This window comes from Macaca mulatta, chromosome 11 (genome assembly GCF_049350105.2).
Source record: "Macaca mulatta isolate MMU2019108-1 chromosome 11, T2T-MMU8v2.0, whole genome shotgun sequence".
Lineage (NCBI taxonomy): Eukaryota > Metazoa > Chordata > Mammalia > Primates > Cercopithecidae > Macaca > Macaca mulatta.
This window is the reverse complement of record NC_133416.1, coordinates 8,337,394-8,361,882: the sequence shown is the minus strand read 5'-3', so window position 1 is coordinate 8,361,882 and position 24,489 is coordinate 8,337,394. Positions and strand designations below refer to the sequence as shown.

At 37.1% G+C, this 24,489-nt stretch overlaps 1 protein-coding gene across 3 annotated transcripts in view; it reads left to right on the top strand.

The window, feature by feature from the left end:
* Nucleotides 1–4,988, top strand: part of CD163L1 (CD163 molecule like 1) — an 81,957-nt gene extending 76,969 nt beyond the window's left edge. For all 3 annotated transcript variants that reach the window (XM_015150972.3, XM_077953510.1, XM_077953511.1), the window contains 2 exons: nucleotides 2,414–2,520; nucleotides 4,818–4,988. In XM_015150972.3, coding sequence (XP_015006458.3) covers nucleotides 2,414–2,496 — 83 coding nt within the window. In that variant the 3' untranslated portion in view covers nucleotides 2,497–2,520; nucleotides 4,818–4,988. The remainder of the gene's footprint in view (nucleotides 1–2,413; nucleotides 2,521–4,817) is intronic.
* Nucleotides 4,989–24,489: the final 19,501 nt, after the last annotated feature.

The following is a 24,489-nucleotide window of genomic DNA, read 5'->3' as shown; positions in this document are numbered from 1 at the left end:
TACAGATTTCTAAAGGGGTCAGGAAACAAACAAAATCTTTAAAGTACTAAATGAAAAGAACTGTCAGTCCAGAATTCTATATCCAGAAAAAATAACTTTCAGGAATGAAGATGAGCAAATTTATCTGTTAGATCAAATAAGAGTAAAAAATTTTTAAGGATTTTATTTTATTTTACCTGTATTTATTTCTTCTCTAATGCTTCCTTTTTTTTTTTTTTTTTTTTTTTTTTGTAGATCAGAGCTTCTGACCTGTATCATTTTTCTTTCTTTCTGAACAATTTCTTTTATAATTTTTTCCAAAGTGACTGTAATGGCAACAAATAACCTCAATTTTTATTTGTCTGAGAAAACCTTTTATTTCTCATTCACTTTTGAAGGATACTTTCCCTGAACACAGAATTCTAAGTTGATGGTTCTTTTTTTTCACCCTAAATATTATACTCACTCTTTTTGCTAGTATAGTTTTTGAAGAGAAGTTCAATTTAATTCTTATCCTTGCTCCTCTATAGACAATTTTTTTTTCTGGTTTCTTTTAATATTTTTCCTTTGTCTTTGATTTTTTGCAGTTTGAATATGAATGCCTAAATTCCGGGGTTTTTTGTTTGTTTTGTTTTGTTTTGTTTTGGCACTTATTCTGCTTGGTGTTCTTTGTGCAGCCTGGATAAGTGCTTTGGTTTCTGTCATTAGTTGTGAGAAATCCTGTCATTTTGCTTCATATATTTTTCTGCTTCTTTCTCACCTTTTTCTCCTTCTGGCATTCCTATTGTATGTATGTTACATCTTTTGTAGTTCTTTCACAATTTTTGGATATTCTGTTCTGTCTTTTTTATTCTTTTCTCTTTGCATTTGAGTTTTTGAAGTTTCCATTAATGTTTCTTCAAGCTCACTCATTTTTTTTCCTCAGCCGTGTCCAGTCCATTGACGGGCCCTTAAAAGACATGCTTCATTTCTATTACAGTGTTGTTAACGTCTAGCATTTTTAATTCTTTCTTTGAATTTCCAACTCTGTGCCTACATTGCTCATATGTTCCTGCAGGTTGTCCTCTTTTTCTTTTCGATCCCATAACATTAATCATAGTTGTTTTAAAGTTCTGGTGTTATCATTTCAACATCTCTCTCATATCTGAGTCTGGTCTGATGCTTGCTGTCTCTTCAGACTCTGTTTTTTGTCTTTCAGTGTGCCTTGTAATTATTTTGTAGAAAGTCAGACATGACATATAGTGGACACGAAGAATTGATGTAAAGAGGGTGTCGGTGTAAGGTTTTATATTTATCTGGCCAGGGATTAGGCTGTATTTGTTGTTTGCTGTAGCTGTAGGTGTCAGAGGCTAATATTTCCTCTGGTGCCCTTGTTTATGTCTCTCCCGTTGTCTTTGGGGCTCCCTAGTGAGTTCTTAAATAAGATCTCTGATGTGCAGTTTTATTCATTGTATTCCCCGGTATTTTATGGGAACCCTATTGAAGTGTTCTTCGTTAAGAAGAACACAATATTTTATACGTACTTCAAAATGACTACTTTCCCCTCTCCTGATAGAAAGCACAAGATGATTTTGCTCCAGTCTTCACTGTGATAACTTGGTAGGGCTTCTAAAGGTAAAACAAAAATGTAGGTCCCCTGGAGTTTTTAACACTGAAACTTTTCCACTCTGAGCCTACAGTAATTTGTCAATTACAGTTTAGATTTCCCTACCCCATTACTGATTTCCACAGGGATTTCTGCCTGTGAGGTCCTGCTCTATAAGTTGTAATTCTCTGTCTCTGCCTGTCTGTCTCTCCCAGTTTTGGTGGTCGTGGTTTGCCCTATGACCTCAGTTTTTTGATGGACCTAAGAAGAGTTGTTGATTTTCAGTTTATTCACCTTTTTTCTTGTTATGTGATTGGCAGTAATGACTCCCAAGCTTCTTATAGGCTGCATGGGCAACTAGAAGTTCAAATAATTACTCTTAAAAGATGCAGTCATATTCAACCTTCTTGATATTTAGTTATCTAAATTTATCCACGGACAACAATTCTTTATTTCTCTCAATTCTGCCAAAAATGGAACAACTCCCTAAATACAACTTTTAGTACCCTCCTATCTTTAGACAATGATGCTTACCATTGAGTTTCACTTGTCCCATTTTAAAACTCAAAATATAAATATCACAATTCTAGGCTTTTAAGATATTGGGAGCAAATCTAATAATCTGATAAAAAACCTGTATTATTTGTTTTGGTAACACTTAATGGTTTATCCTTTTAAATATGGTAATTGTTTTACTTCAAAACAGTAACTAAGCATGCTCTTAGTTTATGTAATAGTCACTTCTTGCTCTATTATACTTTCCCAGCTGATCAAACACTGCACCTAACAGCTCTTCCCTCTGCAGAAGGGTTTTCTACTACTCAATAATACAGATTTTGCCTCTTTTAGATGATACCCCCAGTCATGGTTGTGAAGATGCTAGAGACACATCACTGTTGGAGGTTCTTCCTGCCTCTGAAGCCACAAAATGACTTTAGACTTCCAGGGCTCACCAGGTAAGTTGAGAAGTATCATTCTTACTAAAACTAGTAATTTAATCTCCCACTGTTGCAGAATTAAACACATTTTTTCCAGTATTTATATTACCATATATTATGTCACTGGTTCTTATCCCCAGTATATCAAATATTCTATGTTAACCTCTGGAAAGCAGAGAGGTTGGTAAGAAAGTTGTTCCTATAGAAAATTTACAGAGTTTATCAGAATTGGTTTTGAGCATTGGCTGGGGCTGCAGATAGTCTGTCACTAAGGAAGAGGTTGATTAGATCTCAGCTTTACATACTGCTCATTGATAACCTCAATTCCTAGGATTTCTGTTCATTTTTGTTACACAGAGTAGGATGTTCACATTTATTCTCTTAAGTACAGCCTAGATTCCATGCATGAATATCACTCCTTATTGCTTTAATCGCCAGTGCCTGACAGATGATACATGCTTCATATTTAATCAATGTAGGTGGCTTTGTCTGATGAGAAAACATTAATATAATAGTAATGAAATCATTCTCTAAAGGTTTAGAAAAACAAGCATTCATTATATAATAATGTTGCATTGAGGCAATTCTAAAACACTCACTGGTGCCAGGACAAATAACTAAAATCAAAGTCAACTAGAAAATCCAGCACAAAAAGAACAGTGCTTTCTCTCAAGTACAGTGGATGGTCCAAATATGATGGAGAGAAAAATTGAACTCAGTGAAGTCAAAGGACTAGAAAGCACTGTGCTTTCTAAATACTGTTGAGAACACCTTTTAATTCCTAGCATGAATGAGCTAGCAATTCTGAAAAGAGCATTTCTGTGTAGCCCAAAGATAATTCTAAATTTTTTATGGGAATAAATGCCAGGGAGCAAAGATAAGTCATATCTCCTGATTTTTATTACAGAATAACTAGACATCACCAACACAAAACTATTTCAAATTTGACCCAAAGATCCAAGTGAATGGGCTTGAGTTTCTCCATTTTTTTCTCGAAAATATATTATTACCATAATAACAATAAAAGAAATACCAGAGGCCAAATGCATAAAAGCCATTTAGATAATAACTAGCTCCAACATAATTTAATGGTAACTCTTCTAATACCAAGACTTATATTTATGATTGAAGCCTTTTTCCTCTTTATATGCTATTGATAATTTCTCTATTTGGAAAGGTTCATTGAAAAACTTAAAATATATCCTAAAGTGTATCTTATGGTGTTATCATCTGCATGATATAGGGAACAAATGATTTAGTTTATATTATTTTAAACCAATTTTAATAAATACTAATTTATATTAACACAATTTTTCTTTGCCAGTGGATACTATATGTTGTTTTTAAAGTACTTGATACTATATGTTGTTTTTAAAGTACTTGATACTATATGTTGTTTTTAAAGTATTAGGGTTCTATATTAGAAAACATTTTCCCTCAGCAGTTCTGCTTAGTTTATTATTGTGCTTAGTGTATTAGTTTTCTAGGGCCGCCAAAAGAAAATACCACAAACTGGGCAGCTTAAACAACGGAAATTTGTTTTCTCACAATTCTGGATGCCAGAAGTCCATGATCAAGATGGTGGGAGGTTTGGTTTCTTCTGAGGCCTCTTTCCTTCCCTTGCAGACGGCCATCTTCTTGTTACGCCCTCAGATGGTCATCCTTTGGTCTGTGTTGCCTGTGATCTAATTTCTTCTTGTAAGGACACCAGTCGTACTGGATTAGGGCTCACCCATGTGACCTCATTTTACTGTAATTAACTCTTTGAAGGTCCAGTCTTCAAATACAATCACATCCTGAGGAACTAGGGGTTAAGACTTGAACATGTGAATTTGGGGGGGATCCAATTCAGCTCATAACACTGAGCAAGTCTATTACTGTATGATACAAAAAAAACTACTTTTGCCCTGTCTAAACCTCATTAATCATCAGTTCTGACTTAGAATCCATCCTAAAAACTTTTGAAAGATTAATTTCCAGAGGCATTCCAAAGAGCAAAACCATGTGTAATTGTACCTTCCTTTTTAATTTTGGTGTTATTTAACACTTTTTCTTTGATAAGTAAATTATTACATTCTGAGACTCAGAATTCTAGACTATGGGACAGAAAGAAAATTGCATCATATTTGCATATGCACAAAAAAGAAATATCAGTACATAGCATCTACTAAATCTGTCCTAATCGATCAATTCTTTGTGAGGTGTGTGTGTGTTTGTGTGTGCACGCACACACGTGTCTTAACTTTAACCTCATGTAGGCTAGCATTCTTATTTAGAAGAATAGTAACTTGTTGCCTCTTGTTTCATAATTTCAGATAAACCTCTAAATGTCTTTGAAGGAGACAGCAACTTTTAAATGAATAAAGATGAAGTCAAGTTGCCCTATGGAAAACTGATCCAAATAACATTTCTTGAACAGTAGGAGAACAACTAAATTGATAAAGACTGGTGATAATAAAAGTTGAATTATGTGTATCACTGTTAAATGGACTGAATGTTTGTGTTTTCCTTTCCCCTCCCACAAAAAAAAAAAAAAATCCGTATGTTGAAATCCTAACGGCCAATGTAATGGTATTAGGAAGTGGAGCTTTGGGGAGGTAATCATGTCGTGAGGGTGAAGCCCTCATAAATGGGTTTAGTGCCCTTAATAATGGAACCTCAGAAGCTCAGTCACTGTCCTTCCCTTATGTGAATGTAGAATGGGAAGTCAGCAGTCTACAACTTGGTAGGGAGCCCTCATCAGATCTGAATCATGCTGGCACCCTGATCTCAGGCTTATAACTTCCCAAACTGTGAGGGAAAAAAATTCTGTTGTTTATATGCCACCAGTTTATAGTACTCTCTTATGGCAGCCCAAACTGAGACAATCACTAACTAAAAAACCACTCTATACCATGTCCTAGTCCTACTCCTGCTGAACAATGAAAAACATTATTTGAGGCTGACTTGTGGCTATTCTTGTAGTTCAAGTTAGTGTAATTCCATAGATATTTGAACATAGAAATCATTTTCAAAATTTAATGTCAGAATAGTCATCTTTATTTTTATCCCTGATAGATTGATTAATGACAGCTTTGCTCAATTGCCCTTGCTTCTAACTTGGCTTCCTCAGATTTTGAACATATTGTTGTTCCTATAGGAATTATAACATATATATTATAGTAACAAGTACCTATCATAAAAGAAAAATAATTTTTAAAAAATCAGTAGGCTTCATGGAGCTGTTACAAGAGATGTAAAACAAACAAACAAAAGAAGCCTAGGTTATTAGAAAAGACATTTTAAAATCTTTAAGACCCTAAATAAGCTTTATTCATTTAGGATCTCTACCCTCAAAGAGTTGGAAATCCTAAAAATCAGGAGACTTTTGTTCACAAATCTGATAAAAAAGGATAATTATTCCAATGCCAAGAAAAGCTTGTCTGAAGGCTTCTTCTCAAGAGATAGCAAGATTTTAGATTGTACTTCAAATACTGGGGCCTCTCTGTGCAATATGTTTGCAGTATATATTATGAGGAAATGTAGTAGAGAGTTTAAAGACTATAATTTAATCCTAGCCAATTAATATATATTTCATTAATATTGTTGTACTGCACTAAAATTATTATAGATTCATACACTAAAATAAAGAGCTGTCCCTATTTCTATGTTTGGAAAGTTTAAGTTTTTATTATAACATCAATACATGTTTAAAAAATATTGAAAGAGCAATAATAAATACGAAAAAGTCTATCATTCTGAAATAAGCACTGTTAACATTTTGGAATGTTTCTGTCACTCTTTTGTCTGTCCTCTCTCATGTATAAATGAATGAAATTATTCACCTACATAAAATAAAGATTATTAATTCTTATTATATTATTTTTTGAACTTCCATTAAATGCAACATTAATCGTATTGTTGTTTTCTTGCACATGATGAATCATTTTTCTCTTACTGTTTCCAAGATTTTCTCCTTGTCCCTATCTTTCAACAGCTTGATAGTATCTAGAGAAGGATTTATTTGTATTTCTTCCTTAAGTTTCACTGGATTATTTGGATTTTCAAATTAATATACAAATCTGAGACATTTTCAGCTGTTATTTTTTCAAATATTTTTCTATCTCTTTCTCTCTCTCTTCTTCTATGCCTCCCTTTACATGTATGCTGATATACAAGCTCTGTTAATTTTTCTGCAGTATTTTTTTCCATGTTCTTAAGATTGATCATGTCTATTAAACTACAAATTTGCTGCATTTTTTTTCTCCTGGAATTTTAAATTTACTATTTAGCCTTTTTATAAACTTATCATTTCATTTATTTCATGTTCCAACTCAAGAATTCCTATTGTTTTTTGTTTTACAGATTTTATTTCTTCTTATTTGTAGAGCCATTGTCATTATATTTTTCTTTAATTCTTTAAATATGATTTTCTTTAGTTTTTCAAACTTATTTATATAACTACTTTGAAGTCTTTCTCTATTTAGTCCAGCACCTGGGCCTCCTCAGAGCTAGTTTTCATTGATTGCTTTTGTTTTTCTTGGTATGAATAGATCACTTCCCTGTTTCTTTCATATCTCTTTTTTGTTTGTTTAGATCTGTACATTTTAGATAATATACTGCAGTAATTCTGGTTTCTAATCTGTCTTCCCCAGGGCAGTTGTTGTTGCTGTTTGTTTTTTGATCTACTTGTCTGCTAACTTGCCTGGACTACATCTATGGACTCTAAGTCCTCCATACTATGCAGCCTCTGATGTCTCTGCCGAGTTTTTTATTCTTGTTTTTATTTTCAAACCTGGATTTTAAACAGGTCATCCCTCTATCTGTCTAGCTTAGCGTTCAGCCAGTAATTGGTTAAACATTGCACCCGAACACACTGAACCGGTAAAGCTTCATCCTCTGCCAATAGATCTCTCTGTGTGTTAGGAAACATATTCTAAGTTCAGGTACTTTTAAAGTCTGCCCTTATTTCAAATTTCTCTATAGAGTCTCTTTTGTCTCTTCTTCTGCATGTGTGTGTGGTCTTCAGTCAGTCAGGAATGTGTGGAATCCTATATGGCTCATCTATTGCTATCTCGCTTACCAGATCTCCCTGTTAAATACCCTCCTAGTCCACTGGTTGTTTCTATTTTTAGAGATGTGGGGAGAAGAGAGCAACCCCAGCAATAAAGCCAAAGATTTCCACTGTTCTTACTCTAAGTTTAGTCATTTTTCTTGAATAAATAGTTCTCAAACTATTTTTTGCCTTTGGTCAGTTTCCAGAGTTCTAAAATGGTCAGTTTTGACTGTTTTGTTTAGTTTTATAATTCCTTTTGGGAGACAGGATTTGTCAATCTGTTCATTCTATCATCTCTCACTTACCAGAGTTAACATTCATATACTATCAATTGTTAATATGATGATTGCCAAAAGTTATTTTTAAATCCATTCATGATTTTACTTTATTTGTTGAAATTCTACTATCAGTAAGAGCTTTTTCTTCTTCCCTATTTACTTTATTTTCTTTATTTATTCAATATAAATTTATATTGATGCAAAGCCATCTCACATTTGGCCAGCAGGAGCCCCTCATATTAGTTCCTATGTCCTTTAGACCCATTTACGTCATTCTTTGACTTCCTTAACTTATGGGACAATTACAGTTTTCAGGCTTATCTTGTGCTTTCTCTTCCCCAACCCTAGAATCAGGCACCTTTCCAAGGAGCCCTGGTTTATTTTAGAGAGAAATAAAATTTAGAAAGCAATGTCTGAGTTCTAAGTGATCTAATTGTTCCTGAAGTGTCATTTGTAATCTGATATATATTCAGTTGGTCCCTCCAAAATTCATATGTTGAATCCCTAATCTCTGCTGTGACTATATTTGGAGACAGGGCCTTAAGCAGGTAATGCAGGTTAAATGGGATCATAGGGTGTGAGTCCCATCTGACAGGGCTGCTGCCTAATAAGAAGAGGAAGAGACTTCACAGTGCTCTGTCTTCACCATGTGAGACCACAGTGAGAAGATGGCTGTCTGCAAGCCAGAAAGAAAGCCCTTACCAGAAACCAAATCAGCTGGCATGTTGATCTTGGACTTTCCAACCTCTAGAACTGTGAGAAATAAATTCCTGTGGTTTAAGCTACCAGTCTGTGGTATTTTGTTATGGATGCTCAAGCTAAGGCATACTCGTCTCAGCAGAAAGATGGAAAAATAGATATACATACACATGTATGCACACACACATATTACATACATATACATATTTGTATGTATTATCTATCTATATATCTATATGTATTGATGTATATCTATCCATCCATATATCTATACATTTATCTATAATATTCTGAATTCATTAGATCAAAGAAGACTTTATAGAGATATGACAATTAAGTTCAATTCATGATCCTTGTCTGAATCCTGGATGAGAAGAAAAAGTCATTACAAATAATATTATTGAAACAATTGGCAATATTCGAATATGAACTTTGCACAATATAATAATATATTTTTGTTTGATAATTGTACTCAGTTACATAAAATGATCTTTTTGTTCTTATACATATTGATGAATTTCAGGTAAAGGGTATGATATCTGCAGCTCAGGAGAAAGGGGTAAAGGGAATGAAGTAAATGCTAAATGGATAAAGAAGAGTAGTTCTTTTGATATTTTGGCAATTTTTGGTACCTTTAAAATTATATCAAAATTAAAATGAATAAACATCATTTCTAACATCTGTTTGTGTAATTATCAAAACATCTAGAGTTGATTAAAATAAAAACAGCTGAAAAGCTTATAATAGTAACTTCGCAACATCTGATTGTTATCTTCCAGGAAGCAGTTTTCACATCTAAGTATGTATTACTAATAGAGTAACTGTACTATGATATAAATTTAAATTGACATTTATAAGTTGAGGAAAGAGGACAGAAAGAGACAGGAACAGAAAAGCAGAGACACGAAGATGCGGTAAATGGATGGATGAAATATCACAAGTAAATTAAAGGAAATAACCAACCACATAACTGTAAGAAATGACAACCCAGAATTCCTTAGCTGTTTGCACATTGCATTTGGGACTAGAAATGAAAAGTCACACACTAAAGACGCTCTCTAAAGTTACATTGTTTCCTGGGATTCACAGAACTCCAGTTCATGAAAAGTAGCTTTAGATATGAGGGGTGATTTAAGATTCACATCTTAGGTCTAGGAACTCTCTGTGACTCCAACTTGGCACCTGGAGCTGCTAATATTCTCTGACTACAACCCAGCTTCTGGAACTGCTTCTGCAACAAAGGAGCATATTTTAGCAAATGAAGATAACTAAATTTAGGACTATACATTTATTTGCTCAAGAAATGAGTCTGCACACCTCTCTAGTGACTTTCTCCATAGCTCCTCATATTTCTGCATAAACTCAGCTTCTGGGAGCTCAGAGAAGAGAAGGGAAACATTTAGTTTATTCCCAGGTCCCGCATTTTTTACATCAGGAGAGAATGTTAGCAATAAAGACAAAGGGAAGAGAGGCAATTGTTCCCAAGCTATGTCAGTTTCATGAATAAGATATTTTGAAGAGTATAAATATACTATTACTCCTCAATGAGCTCGATGAAATACTTTCTATGAGAAAGTCTAGGACATCCTAACTACTTTGGAAACATCCTGTCTTCCCCCAGCTTAGTGTATTGTTCCCATTACTCCAGAAAAACATTTCTGAAAAATAATTTAGTCAACATTTGTAGAGTAATCAAAATGCCCAAAGCTTAGTACAAGTGGCTGAGGATACACTTACAAATAAACGTATCTGCCCACTCCACGTGAGTCACATCATTTGGTGTGGCCACAACACCTGTAGGGTATGACCCTTATACATCTTTTCATTCTCCCACCTTTCCCTGTGGTTTGTTATTCCAGTCACTTTTATTACTTGCAATTCCTGAAAGAAATAATTTTTTGCTTAACCATAGACCCTTACTAGAATAATTTAACTTCATCTTTCAAAAACAATCTTTGTATTGAGAAATTACTAATTACTTTGTATTGAGAAATTACTAATTACTATGCATTAAGTCATCCAAATCTCCCAGCAAGCACCCAAGAAGATTTCCATTAGTTATTTATACTTCCTAGTTGAGGAAAGTATAACTCAATTTGAGACTTGACTTTGAAATATGAGTAATTTCAAAATAGTCAGTGTCAATCACATCTGAACTACTTCTGCAATATTTAACACAGAACCCAGGATATAATTTAAAAATCAATATATAATTAAGGGTTTAGTAAATGTTATTTGATTAAAGATAAGAAAGTAATTTCTCATGTGCTCTAACTATCATTTCTGGATTTCCACAAGCTTATCAGTCTCTAAACATACTTCCATGGAGACATTCATACTTGAATTCTCCACAATTTCTCGACTCAGGATCAAGTCCAGCTCAGTTTAGCTAACCAGTGTGATTTGGACAGAAATCCAGATTCAGCGTCTACCTCATTGTAATTTTTCCCCTTAAGTCTCAGAAGAGGGAGCTCACAACCTTGACCCTGACCTCCCAAAGTGTTGAGATTATAGGGGTAAGCCATCGCACCTGGCCATACTATTTTTCAACTCTTTTGTAAATCTAATAGTATTCCAGAGTACTCAGTTTTTAAAAAACATTTATTTTGAAAACAAAAAACGTAACAAGGACTTATTATTGCTTTGTGAGGGCCTTCCAGCTTTCCTCTAACCTAAGTAATGAATATGTATTAACTATGTACTATATGTAAAGCCTTGTTTTAAATGCTTAGTGTATTTTACTTCACATGAAAGTCCAATAACTCTGTGAAGTAAGTACTATTAAAATTCTCTTTTTTTTTTCAGTTAATAAAATAAAAACTGAGGCTCAGAAAGGTAACTTGCTAAAGGTAACAAAGCTTATAAATGAAGAGCCTGGATTCAAACCCAGGCAGTTTGACTCAATAGCAATATACTAAATGGCATACTATGTTCTAACCATAGGATTATCCATTAATGGATGGGCTGGAATAGACGCGTGGACTAAGAAATCTACTGTCACCCATTCTCTTCTTCCTTATTAATAGGGCCATAAGTGGTAAACCATATGCCATTCTCTTCTTACAAGCAATAAGATTTTCAGCTAGTTCTGTGCATTAGCTGTGTTTCTCAACATTCATTACAACTCGTTATGGTCATGTGACTGAGTCTCACCAATGAAGAGTTGTGATGTGGGCCACTTCCCTGCACAGTCCATGCTCTTTCGCCTTGCACAGAGTGGTGGCAGATGATTGACGCTCCCTAATGAATGGCAGAGCCTCCTTACGTGGAACTCTGTTCAATATTTTTGTTAATTTTAGTATAGCCTATTTACGTCTCCTTGTATTATAGACAAATATAAGAAAAAACATATTTCTAATAGTCATGAGTTGAAGTGGGTACTTTAAAAACTACAAATATTTGCCTTTTCTTTAACAATGATGTTTGAAAATGTGTTAATTTAATGATGCAAAGTAGTAAATAATTAAAGAAGAAAAATGTGGGTTTGTGGACATTTGAATGACATGTGAAGCTTATGTGGAAACACAATAATAGTTCAATGCAACCAGTGTTTAATTTTATATTTGTTATTATTTTATCAAGAGAATGGCAATTGAGAAGTTTCTGGTTGTTTTATCCCATGGCATCCTTAGCATAAGAGACTATTCCTTTTTACCTTCAAAATTAACCAAGATAAACTGGTTATACAGATATAAGGAAAGTAACCACCCATTGCAATGAAGAAAACTATTAGGCTAACTTTTAACATCCCAGAGATTGGGTTACAAAGAATATTTTTAAATAAATACATCAGGTATTCATTAGCCCAAGAGGATCTTTGAAGAGCAATGATTTCCTGGTAAGGAAATTAAAATGTTGGTGCCCATACACAAAGATATGTAAACTTAGGTAAACACAATTTTAGAGAAATGAACTGAAAGCTATTGCAATTGTTGTGTGCTTTTAGAAAGACACAGAGAGAAAAAATTTCTTTAAATTTTTAAATTTTTAAAAAAATTTCTTTAAAAATAGAATCTTGATATGTGGCCAATGTTAAGCTCTCCTAACCCAGCAAACTGAAAACTCACCATGAAGAGCAGCAGTCAAAGGAACTAGGGAAATCCTACAGTGTGATCAGTTTTTCTGCTGCAGGTAAACCAAGAGCATCCCTTTGCACTGAGTAGACCACTGAGCTGCATTACTGCTTATTAATTCCTCATCATTCTTGCCTCCTTTTATGTTCTCCCTGAATGACTAGGTTTGCAGGGCTAAGAACTGTATTTCCCACAATCCCTAGCAGGAAGAATCTGGGCCCACTTCTACCAGAGAGAGTTATTCATGGAAGACATGGTTTCCCAAGGGTCTTTGTACTTGTCCTGAAAACTGCTAGCCTTGGTATTACAGCACGGTGACCTTTAGCAGTGGTTTCCTGGGTGTTTTAAAACTTCCTGATGAGGGTTTTTGTAAGCACAATTATTTCCTGTAGTAAACCACTTCCTGCTTAAAATACCTAGGTGACTTTTTGTTTGTTGTCTGATTTTAGAGCTCTTGGTCTCCTTGAATTTGTTTAACCCTGGAAAGAATTACATTTTGGGGAATGGAACAATAGAGCCTTAAGAGTTGCATTCTCTAATTCCAAATAGTGAAACATGAAGAATGAAACAACGTTGGCAAGAAATGTATTGGGCAGACAGAGAAAAAAAGAGTGAAAGAAATTATACTCAGTAAGAAGTAATCCAAGACTTAAGAAACAAACAGTAATAGGAAAGACACACACAAGCTAAAAGATTAAGAAAGCAGGAAAAAGGATTTTAAAATTTTTTAGAGAATCAGAGTAATAAAAAGAATCAATGCAAATTAATAGAAAACATAGAAAAGGGGAGAAATAAAAAATAAAATGGAATAAAAAAGAATAAATGTAGCCCCCAGGAATTTTGGGGGCATCTACATAAACAAGATATCTACAATCACACAAAGTAATACACACGCCAAGGAAACCCATGCAGACACAAGAGACTAACATCCATGGCTATATAGAACATCTTAATATACATACAGTTTTACAAACATCAGAGTAAATTGGTCATGTGGTTTGGATATTTGTTCCACCGAAATCTTATGTTAAAATGTAGGCCCCAAAGTTGGAGATTGGGCCTAGTGGGAGGTATTTGGGTCATGGGCACAGATCCTTCATGTCTTGGTGCTGTCCTTGTAATAGTGAATGCGTTCTCCCAAATATATGGTTCTTTAAAAGTGTAGCATGTCCCTGCTCTCAGTTTTGCTCCTGCCCTTGCCATGTGATAAGCCACTCTACCCCCTTTGCCTTCCACCATGGTTGTAAGCTTCCTGAGGCCTCATCAGAAGTCATCCAAACAGATGCCAGCACCATGCTGCCTGTACAGTCTGCAGAACTGTGAGTCAATTAAACCTCTTTTTATAAATTACCCAGACTCCGTATTTTGTTGTAGCAACACAAGGACAGCCTAATGCAGAAAATTGGTGCTGTGGAGTGGGGCGTTGCTATAAAGGTGCTTGAAATTATGGAAGCAACTTTAGAACTTGGTAATAGGCAGAGATGGGACGAGTTTGGAGGACTCAGAAGAAGACAGGAAGATGTGGGAAAGTTTGCAACTTCTTAAAGACTGGTTAAATGGTTGTGACCAAAATGCTGATAATGATATGAACAGAGAAGTCCAGGCTGGGGAAGTCTCAAATGAAATTGAGGAACTTTATGGAAACTGGAGTAAATGTTACTCACATTATGCCTTAGCAAAGAGCTTGGCTGCTTTCTGTTCATGCCCTAGGGATCTATGGAAGTTTCAACTTAAGTGACGACTTGGGGCATCTAGTGGAAGAAATTTCTAAGCAGTGAAGCATTTGAGATGTGGCCTGGCTGCTTCTACTAGCCTATATTCAGCTACAGGAGCAAAGAAATGACTTAATGTTGTAATTTATATTTAAAAGAGAAGCAAAGCATAAAAGTTCAGATAATTCGTAGCCTAGCCATGTGGTAGAGGAAAAAAAAAAAAAAAAAAGAAGAAGCATTATCAGTAGAGAAATTCAAATGGGCTGTGGAGCAACCACTTTCTAGAGATACTTGCATAACAAGAAGGGAGTCAAGTGCTAATAGCCAAGACAATGAAAAAGAGGGCCTGAAGGCATTTCAGAGATCTAAGAACCAGCCCCTCCCATCACAAGCCCAGAAGCCTAAGAGGAAAGAATGGTTTCAGGGGCCAGGCCCAGGGCCTACTGCCCTGTGCAGCCTGGGGACACTGCTCCTCACATGTGCTCCAGCTGCAGCCTCAGTTCAAAGGGACCCAGGTACAGATGTAGCACCAGCTTCAGAGAGCACAAGCCATTTGTCTTCGTGCCTTCCATGTGGTTTTAAGCATGTGAGTACACAGAATCCAAGAGTGAAGAAGGATTGGCAACCTCAGCCTAGTTTTAGAGTATTTATGAGAAAGGCTGGGTGCCCAGGCAGAAACCTGCTGCAAGGGTGGAAACCTCACAGAGAACTCTAGGGCAATACCAAAGGGAAATGTGGGATTGGAGGTCCCACACAGGCTCCCCATCGGGGCACTGCCAAGTGCAACTGGGGGAAGGGGGTTATCACCTTCCAGACCCAAGAATGGTAGATCCAACAGCAGTTTTCAATATCAGCCTGAAAAAGCCAAAGGGGCAGAGCTGCCCAAGGCCTTGGAAGCCTACCCCTTGTACCAGTGTGCCCAGGATGTGGTACTTGAAGTTAAAGCAGTTTATTTTGGACATTTAAGGTTTAATGACTGAGCTAGGTATGGTGGCTCATGGCTGTAATTCCAGCACTTTGGGAGGCCGAAGCAGGCAGATTGCATGTAGTTGAGAGAGGTGAACAAAGAGGAGGAGTTAGAGACCAGCCTGGGCAACATAGTGAAACCCCATCTGTACAAAAAAATGCAAAAATTAACCAGGTGAGGTGACACATGTCTGTTGTCCCAGCTCCTAGGGAGGCTGAGGTAAGAGGATCACTTGACTCCAGGAGGTCAAGTCTGCAGTGAGCCATGATAACCCACTACACTACAGCCTAAGTGACAGAACAAGACCCTGTCTCAAAAACAAAAAATTAAAATTAAAATTAAAAAAGTTTTAATGATTGCCCTCCTGGGGTTTCAGACTTGCTAGGGGCCTGTTGCTCCTTTCTTTTGGCCCATTTCTCCCTTTTGGAATGGGAATGTTTACCCAGTGTGTACTCCATTGCATCTTGGAAGTAAATAAAGTGGGTTTGATTTCATAGGTTCATAGGTAGAAGTAACTCATCTCCAGATGAGACTTTGAACTTGGACTTGGGACTTTTGAGGTAATACTGGAATGAGTTAAGACTCTAGAGGGCTACTGGGAGGGCATGAGCAAATTTGGCCATGTGAGGACATAAGATTTGGGGGGCAAGAGGTGAAATGATATGGTTTGGATATTTGTCCCACCCAAGTATCATGTTGGAATACAATCTCCAATATTGAAGGTGGGGCCTGGTGGGAGGTGTTTGTGTCACGGGGGTATATCCCTCATGGCTTGGTGCTATCCTCAGGATAGTGAATTCTCACAAGACCTGGTTGTTTAAAAGTTTGCGGCACCTTCCTGCTCTCTCTTTTGCTTCTGTTCTCTCTGTGTGATATGCTGGCTCTCCCTTTGCCTTCCAACATGATTGTAAGCTTCCTGAGGCCTCATCAGAAGCCAATAAGATGCCCGGCACCATGCTTCCTGTACATCCTGCAGAACCATGAGGTAATTAAATCTCTTTTCTTTATAAATTACCCAACTTCAGATATTTCTTTGTAGCAATGTAAGAATGGCATTGAGATTGAGATTTCAACCATTCTTTGTCACAAATTGTTATAATTATGAGACAGTGAAGAGACTTTCACAAACCATTTTAACTTCCCATTCCATGCTGAAATTCCTCACATAACTGTTCTGACAGGTAGCACCAGACTTTAACATTTCTACTGACAAGAGTTCCTTTCATCTCAAAACAACCTATTCCATGTCTCCAGTTCATATCTCTCTCCCCTCCTCTTTCCTTCTGTCTCCTTCTCTCTCTCTCTCTTCCTCCCTCCCTCTCTTCCCCCATTCCTAATATCCTCTAATGTATCTAACTAGAGGTTTCCACTTTGCTGTCTTATTGACCCATCATGACAAAAGATATTGCATGTAGTTGAGAGAGTGAACAAAGAGGAAGAGCAGGTAAACAGGTATAAGTCGGTTAAGATAACAGAGATTATGGGATGAGATTTACGTGAAAAGAAAATCTGATGTGGGAGAGGAAAGAGAAAAAGTGCTTTCATTTGACACTAAATAAATAATATTTTGGAGTCCATGAAGCTTTGGGTAGAAAATAAAAACTGTAGCAGTTTCTTCCCTATGCATCTTTCTCCACTTGCCTGTAGTCCTGGCTACTTGAAAGGCAGAGGCAGGGGGATCTCTTGAGGTGGGGAGGTCCAGGCTGCAGAAAGCCATGATCATGCCACTGTACCACCATTTCCTTGGGTAAGTGTTGTGCTCCTCTCCAAGGCTGGAGGAAAATGCAACCTGGACAGAACATTTTTGCCGAGACCAGCTCAGTCAGAGAGACCTTAAACCAGCGGCACTAGAGGAATTAAAGACACACACACAGAAATATAGAGGTGTGGAGTGGGAAATCAGGGATCTCACAGCCTTCAGAGCTGAGAGCCTCGAACAGAGATTTACCCACATATTTATTAACAGCAAGCCAGTGATAAGCATTGTTTCTGTAGATATTAGATTAACTAAAAGTATGCTTTATGGGAAATGAAGGGATGGGCCAAAATAAAGGGATGAGTCTGGCTAGTTATCTGCAGCAGGAGCGCACGTCCTTAAGGCACAGATCGCTCACGCTATTGTTTGTGGTTTAAGAATGCCTTTAAGCAGTTTTCCACCCTGGGTGGGCCAGGTGTTCCTTGCCCTCATTCCGGTAAACCCACAACCTTCCAGAGTGTGCGTCATCACCATCATGAACATGTCACAGTGCTGCAGAGATTTTGTTTATGGCCAGTTTTGGGGCCAGTTTATGGCCAGATTTTGGGGAGCCTGTTCCCAACACATTTTAGAATGTCCGGGTGATACTTCTGTGGACCATCTTGAGAGGGGAGAGAGGAAGGACTCAGCTGTGGCCTGGGATTCAGAGTTTGCTGAGTCATATAGTAACCATGAGCTTCTCTTCCCTAAAGCTCCACACGTGGCTTTAGGAGCAGAAGACAGCATGAGTCATTTACCTAGGATTTCACCTGAAAGTGGGAAATCTGTGTGAGATTTGAATTGACTAAAATCAATTGTGCGGAAGAAGTTAGAAGTTCAACAAATTTCTTGGTAACACAGAACTTTTCTGAGAGTCTCAAAATATTTATTACCATTTTTTCAATATAAACATTGATAATAAGGGTCTCAAAAATTCTCGTCTCTCTAGAATATAATGTCACAGGTAATTCTTTACAGGCTAAGTGACTCTCATACTGAAGGCCCAGGGGTAGAGATTTCAGCCTCAGAATCCCTGGGCTCTCTTGTCACTTTCACAAGTAGTAAGGGGTCTTTTCCTACCCCATCTTTCTTCCCTCCCAGAACTCCTCTCCTTGGGGACTCCAGAGGACAACCTGAAACAACAAGAAAATTGCTTGGTTATATCTGTGACATAGCAGAATCACCACACACATTTTAGACGCAGAAACAATGCAAGAGATACAGATCAAAAAAGTTTCTGTACATAAAATGCTTGGAGCTATCATGTTAGGGCAGGACTTTGTAACTCTTGACCCATAGTCTGGAAAATATTTGTTACAAGAGATGATTATTTCTCAAGCTGAATACACAAAAAAATGGAAAAGAGGAAACCACAGTTCCAGAACATTTGTTCCTCAATGACAAGTCAACTCTTTCTTTGCAACTATGTCCTGATTCCCACATCTATGCAGATAATCCCAACTTGTATAGATTGTCCATAAATGAATGTTACCTAAACTCTGAAAGTCACCAAATGTCCCACAACTTTCATCTTACATAAGAAACAGAAAATAAATTGATATTTTCTACATCAGCTCTACTGCTTCTAGATCTAATGTTCTCTGACTTTATTTTTTAAATCTGGAATAATGTTCTTCTCATCCAACCCAAGAAACTAAGTAAAGAAAATTAATCTATTATATTAGGAGCAATGGTCACCATAAGGTAGGAAAATGTCAAAAATATGTCCGTATTTTAGCAACTTCCCACACTTTGGACATATACAGAATTAGCACAAAAATCATTTGATGGTCCAAAGAACTAACATTTGAATTTGGAAAATGTGGTCATAATGGCATAACTTGTATGCATCAGTGAATGGGAATGGGGTTGCAGGAGGCATATTCAGATTCTGAGTAGGCTTCTGTCTCATACACCAACTTGCAGAAAAGTGGAAGTTGATGTGTAAGAGAGATAGGAGCCCATTCAGATTTTGAACTCTCTGAAAGGCTCTTGGTCATTTACAAGAAGCCCTGGATAATAAGCCTGGGTATCTCTACCCTTCCTGGGGGAGATACTCCTCTCACTCATTGCTGGAATGGAAAGCTTCAGAAAAAGCCACCCATTTGACCCCTTTGAAAGCAGCTCTTGGAGTATTGCTCTTCTGCCTATGGGTTCTAAGGGCAAACAACAGTCTCAAGAACAATAGCAGGTGAAGAAGTGGTACATGAATTGAAGTGAGGAATCAAAGACATTTGTACAAACAACTGGGAGTTACAGTGACTTCATGTGAACTTTGTGGTAATACACATTTCCAACTATAAGTGTTAAGTTATATATTCTCACTATAAATTACATATTCTAATTTATGTAATTGCAGTGTTTGGAGAGACATTCTGATGGTCTACAATTGAAATCATCATATACTTTTATTACGGTGGGGATGCAACAACCCAAAAATGTGGTACCATTCTTCCCTTGAGTTAATAAGCAAAAATGTTCCCAAATCCAAATATGTACTCAGACAGAAATGTATTTTCACCCTGTTTTACTTATCTCAAAGCAACACAAGAACCTTTTACAGACTAGGCATTTTAATTTTGTATGAGGGAAAGCTGTTCAGAGTATCTATAGGACATATTCATAAAATGGTTGTGCAGCAGTGGGCACAAAGAACCCTAGAATTTAGTGTGTTCCCTCTCTGTGATGTGATGAGGGAGCCTAAAAACAGCAAAAAAGCAAATTAGAGCTGACCTTGACTGGAGAGGCAAGTTCCATAATATACACAACCTGCAGGAACTATGATTAATACATGGTCATAATGTCACCCAAAAAAGTGGACTTTCAGTCTCCTCAGGCCATTTCTATGATGATCTCATACCTACAAAGTCCCTTTGCCCTTATCCTATCACAAAAGCAAATTTACAACCACTTCCTGGAGACCAGCCACCTTTCTTTTCATTGTCTAGCATGAAAAAAATGATATCTAAGTCACTGAGTCACGTAAGAGGGAACCTCTCTAGTAGGAAGAGAAATATCACAAGTATAGATTGCAAAAGAAACTTTTCAACCAACAAGAGTTAACAGGGCTCAGAATCAAACCTCTGCCTGAAAAATATTCTCTCTAGAGAGAAATCTCAGTGGTTTTAGGCTAAGCTTAGAGGAAGAGAGGTCATGTGCACACTTTGAAGAGTCTGTTTCACTGAGACCAGAATTGAGCATGGGGTTAGCTATCTGGCACATAGACTACGGAACTGACTGGAGTTGCCAGGTTTTGGCCAAAAGAACCCAGAGGCGAAGGGCAAAGAATACTTACCTGTCCTTTCTAGATGGTCCATCTTTATCTCCCTGTTTTTTTTTGTCCTTATGCACAGTGTTATGCAGAGAATACCTGCATCTGATCAAAACTAAGACAAAGCATACTGCATCAGAGACTATCATCTGAAAACTCTCTCAAATATCCCCAGATTCCAAACAACGTCCCATATTTTTATACTGGGTATTACTATTGGCTCAGTCAGGGCCCAAGATACTGTCTTATGCTCCATGAGGATACCAGGAATGGACTTCTTAGTCTAGTTTTGTTCTGTGTCCTCCAAGTATATTAATTATATATAAGATTATAATGTCTAAGAACTCTAAGTCCTGGGTCATGGAGCCTTGGAGACCAGAGAAGAGCAAGCATTATTTTCTTGTTTCTCACATTATAATAAATATCTTGCCCCCCTTCATACATTTATTATTTCACTATGTTTCCCTGTGCCCTCAGGCCCACCATGACACTTACATTTCTTTATGTGCTGGTCTATCTCAAGTAAAAAGGGAGAAAACATGGCAAAAAGAAAAAATACAAAAAGCATAGCAAACACAACATAGAGCCAAGGAACACCATTTGGGAGTAAACTGGCTCCTGGTTCAACCACCGCCATTGGGATGTGAGAGAGGACATGGAATTCTCTGCCGAGCTCTGTCGTCTCCTTGGTGATCAAAGTGATGAAGTCATAACTTCAGACACAATGGGAGTGATGAATATCTGGGTGGAAATTGGCTAAGCCTCATCCCATATGTGCCATATAGGAATGATAAATCTCAGGCAGTTTCCCTTCCACCAGAGGTCTATTGAGCCTAAAACACTAGATCAGCAGGGTAGACCAGGAGGAAGGTAGGTTACTACACAGATATTCAGAGTAAGCATCTCACTGCAAAAGAACGACATCTCTGTATTACAGGGAAGGGCCTGTTTCCCTAGACTTCTCAGCCCTAGAGCCAATCTTACTCAGCAACGTGTCGTCTAAGTTGAAGCACCAAGGAAAGCATATTTTCCCAAAGAAAGACTTCAAGTTTTTCCCTAGAATTCCTGGCATTCCCTGTCTTAACATGCTTATTCATGTCAGGAATATCTCATGTGTATCATAAAACTGTCTCCCCAGAACATGTGTCAACATGAAGGGAACAGTTTATTTTTCTTTTTATTTATTTATTTTTTAAAATTATACTTTAAGTTTTGGGACACATGTGCAGAACGTGCAGGTTTGTTATATAGGTATACCTGTGCCATGGTGGTTTGCTGCACCCATCATCCCATCATCTACATTCACTATTTCTCCTAATGCTATTCCTCCCCTTGCCCTTCATCATCTGACAAGCCCCAGTGAGAGACATTCCCCTCCCTGTGTCCATGTGTTCTCACTGTTCAACTCCCACTTATGAGTGAGAACATGCAGTGTTCAGTTTTCTGTTCCTGTGTTAGTTTGCTGAGAATGAAGGTTTCCAGCTTCATCCATGTCCCTGCAAAGTACATGAACACATCCTTCTTTATGGCTGCATAGTATTCCATGGTATATATGTGCCACATTTTCTTTATCTGGTCTATCATTGATGGACATTTGAGTTGGCCCCAAGTCTTTGCTATTGTAAATAGTGCTGTAACAAACCTACGTGTGTATGGTGTGTATGTGACTTTGGAGTAGAATGATTCATAATCCTTTGGATATAAAACCAGTAATGGGATTGCTGGGTCAAATGGTATTTCCGGTTGTAGATCCTTGAAGAATCACCACACTGTCTTCCACAGTGGTTGAACTAATTTACACTCCCACCAACAGTGTAAAAGCGTTCCTACTTCTCCACATCCACTCCAGCATCTGTTGTTTCTTGACTTTTTAATGATTTACATTCTAACTGGAGTTAGATGATATCTCACTGTGGTTTTGATTTGCCTTTCTCTAATGACCGGTGACGATCTTTTTTTGTTATGTTTGTTTGGCTGCACAAATGTCTTGTTTTGAGAAGTGTCTGCTAATATCCTTTGCCCACTTTTTGATGGGATTGTTTGTGTTTCTCTCATAAACTTGTTTAAGTTCCTTGTAGATTCTGGATATTGGCCCTTTGTCTGATGGATAGATTGCAAAAATTTTCTCCCATTCTGTAGGGTGTCTGTTCACTCTGATGATAGTTTCTTTTGCTGTGCAGAAGCTCTTTAGTTTAATTAGATTCCATTTGGCAATTTTGGCTTTGGTTGCCACTGCTTTTGGTGTTTTAGTCATGAAGTCTTTGCCCATGCTTGTGTCCTGAATGGTATTGCCTAGGTTTCCTTCTAGGGTTTTTATGGTTTTAGGTCTTACATTTAAGTCTTTAATCCAATCCACCTTGAGATAATTTTTGTTTAAGGTGTAAGGAAGGGGTCCAGTTTTTGTTTCTGCATATGGCTAGCCAGTTTTCCCAACATCTTTGTTAAATAGGGAATCCTTTCCCCATTACTTGTTTTTGTCAGGTTTGTCGAAGATCAGAGGGTTGTAGATGTGTGATGTTATTTCTGAGGCCTCTGTTCTGTTCCATTGGTCTATATATCTGTTTTGGTACCAGTACCATGCTATTTTGGTTACTGTAGCCTTGCAGTATAGTTTGAAGTTAGGTAGCATGATGCCTCCAGCTTTGTTCTTTTTGCTTAGGGTTGTCTTGGCTATATGGGCCCTTTTTTGCTTCCATATGAACTTTAAAGTAGTTTTTTTCTAATTCCGTGAAGAAAGTCAATAGTAGCTTGATGGGAATGGCATCAGATCTATAAATTACCTTAGGCAGTATGGCCATTTTTCACGATATTGATTCTTCCTATCCAAAAGCATGGAATGGTTTTCCATTTGTTTATGTACTCTCTTCTTTCCTTGAGCAGTGGTTTCCTTGAAGAGGTCCTTCTCCTTAAAGAGGTCCTTCGCATCCCTTGTAAGTTTTATTTCTAGGTATTTTATTCCCCTTGTCACAATTTGAATGGGAGTTCACTCATGATTGGACTCTCTTTTGGTCTATTATTGGTGTTTAGAAATGCTTGAAATTTTGGCATACTGATTTTGTATCCTGAGACTTTGCTGAAGTTGCTTATCAGCTTAAGGAGTTTGGGGGCTTAGATGATGGGGTTTTCTAAATATACAATCATGTCATCTGCAAACAGAGACAGTTTGACTTCCTCTCTTCCTACTTGAATACCTTTTATTTCTTTGTCTTGCCTGATTGCCCTCACCAGAACTTCCAATACTAAGCTGAATAGGAGTGGTGAGAGAGGGTATCTTTGTCCTGTGCCAGTTTTCAAAGGGAATTCTTCCAGCTTTTGCCCATTCAGTATGATATTGGCTGTAGGTTTGTCATAAATAGCTCTTATTATTTTGAGATATGTTCCATCATTACCAAGTTTGAGTGCTTTTAGCAAGAAGGGGTGTTGAATTTTATCAAAGGCCTTTACTGCTTTATTGAAATAATCATGTGGTTTTTGTCATTGGTTCTGTTTATGTGATGGATGACATTTAGTGATTTGCATATGCTGAACCAGCCTTGCATCCGAGGGATGAAACTGTCTTGATGGTGGTGGATAAGCTTTCTGATGTGCTGTAGGATCTCGTTTGCCAATATTTTATTGAGGATTTTTACATTGATGTTCTTCAGAGATATTGGCCTGAAATTTTCCTTTTTTGTGTGTCTCTGCCAGGTTTTGGTAGGAGAATGACTCTGGCCTCATAAAATGAGTTAGGAAGGATTCCTTGTTTTTCTGTTGTTTGGAATAGTTTCAGAAGGAATGGTACCAGCTTCTCTTTGTACCTCTGGTAGAATTCAGCTGTGAATCCATATGAACCTGGGCTTTTTTTGGTTGGTAGACTATTAATTACTGCCTTAATTTCAGATCTTGTTATTGGTCTCTTCAGGGATTCGACTTCTTCCTAGTTTAGTCTTGGGAGGGTGTATGTGTCCAGGAATTTATCCATTTTTTTCTAGATTTTCTAGTTTATTTGCATAGAGGTGTTTATAGTATTATCTGATGGTAGTTTGTATTTCTGTGGGATCAGTGGTGATATCCTCATTGTCATTTTTTAATGTGTCTATTTGATTCTTCTCTCTTTTCTTCTTTATTAGTCTGGCTAGCAGTCTATTTATTTTGTTAATATTTTCAAAAATCAGCTTCTGGATTCATTGATTTCTTTGAAGAGTCTTTCATGTCTCTATCTCCTTCAGTTCTGCTCT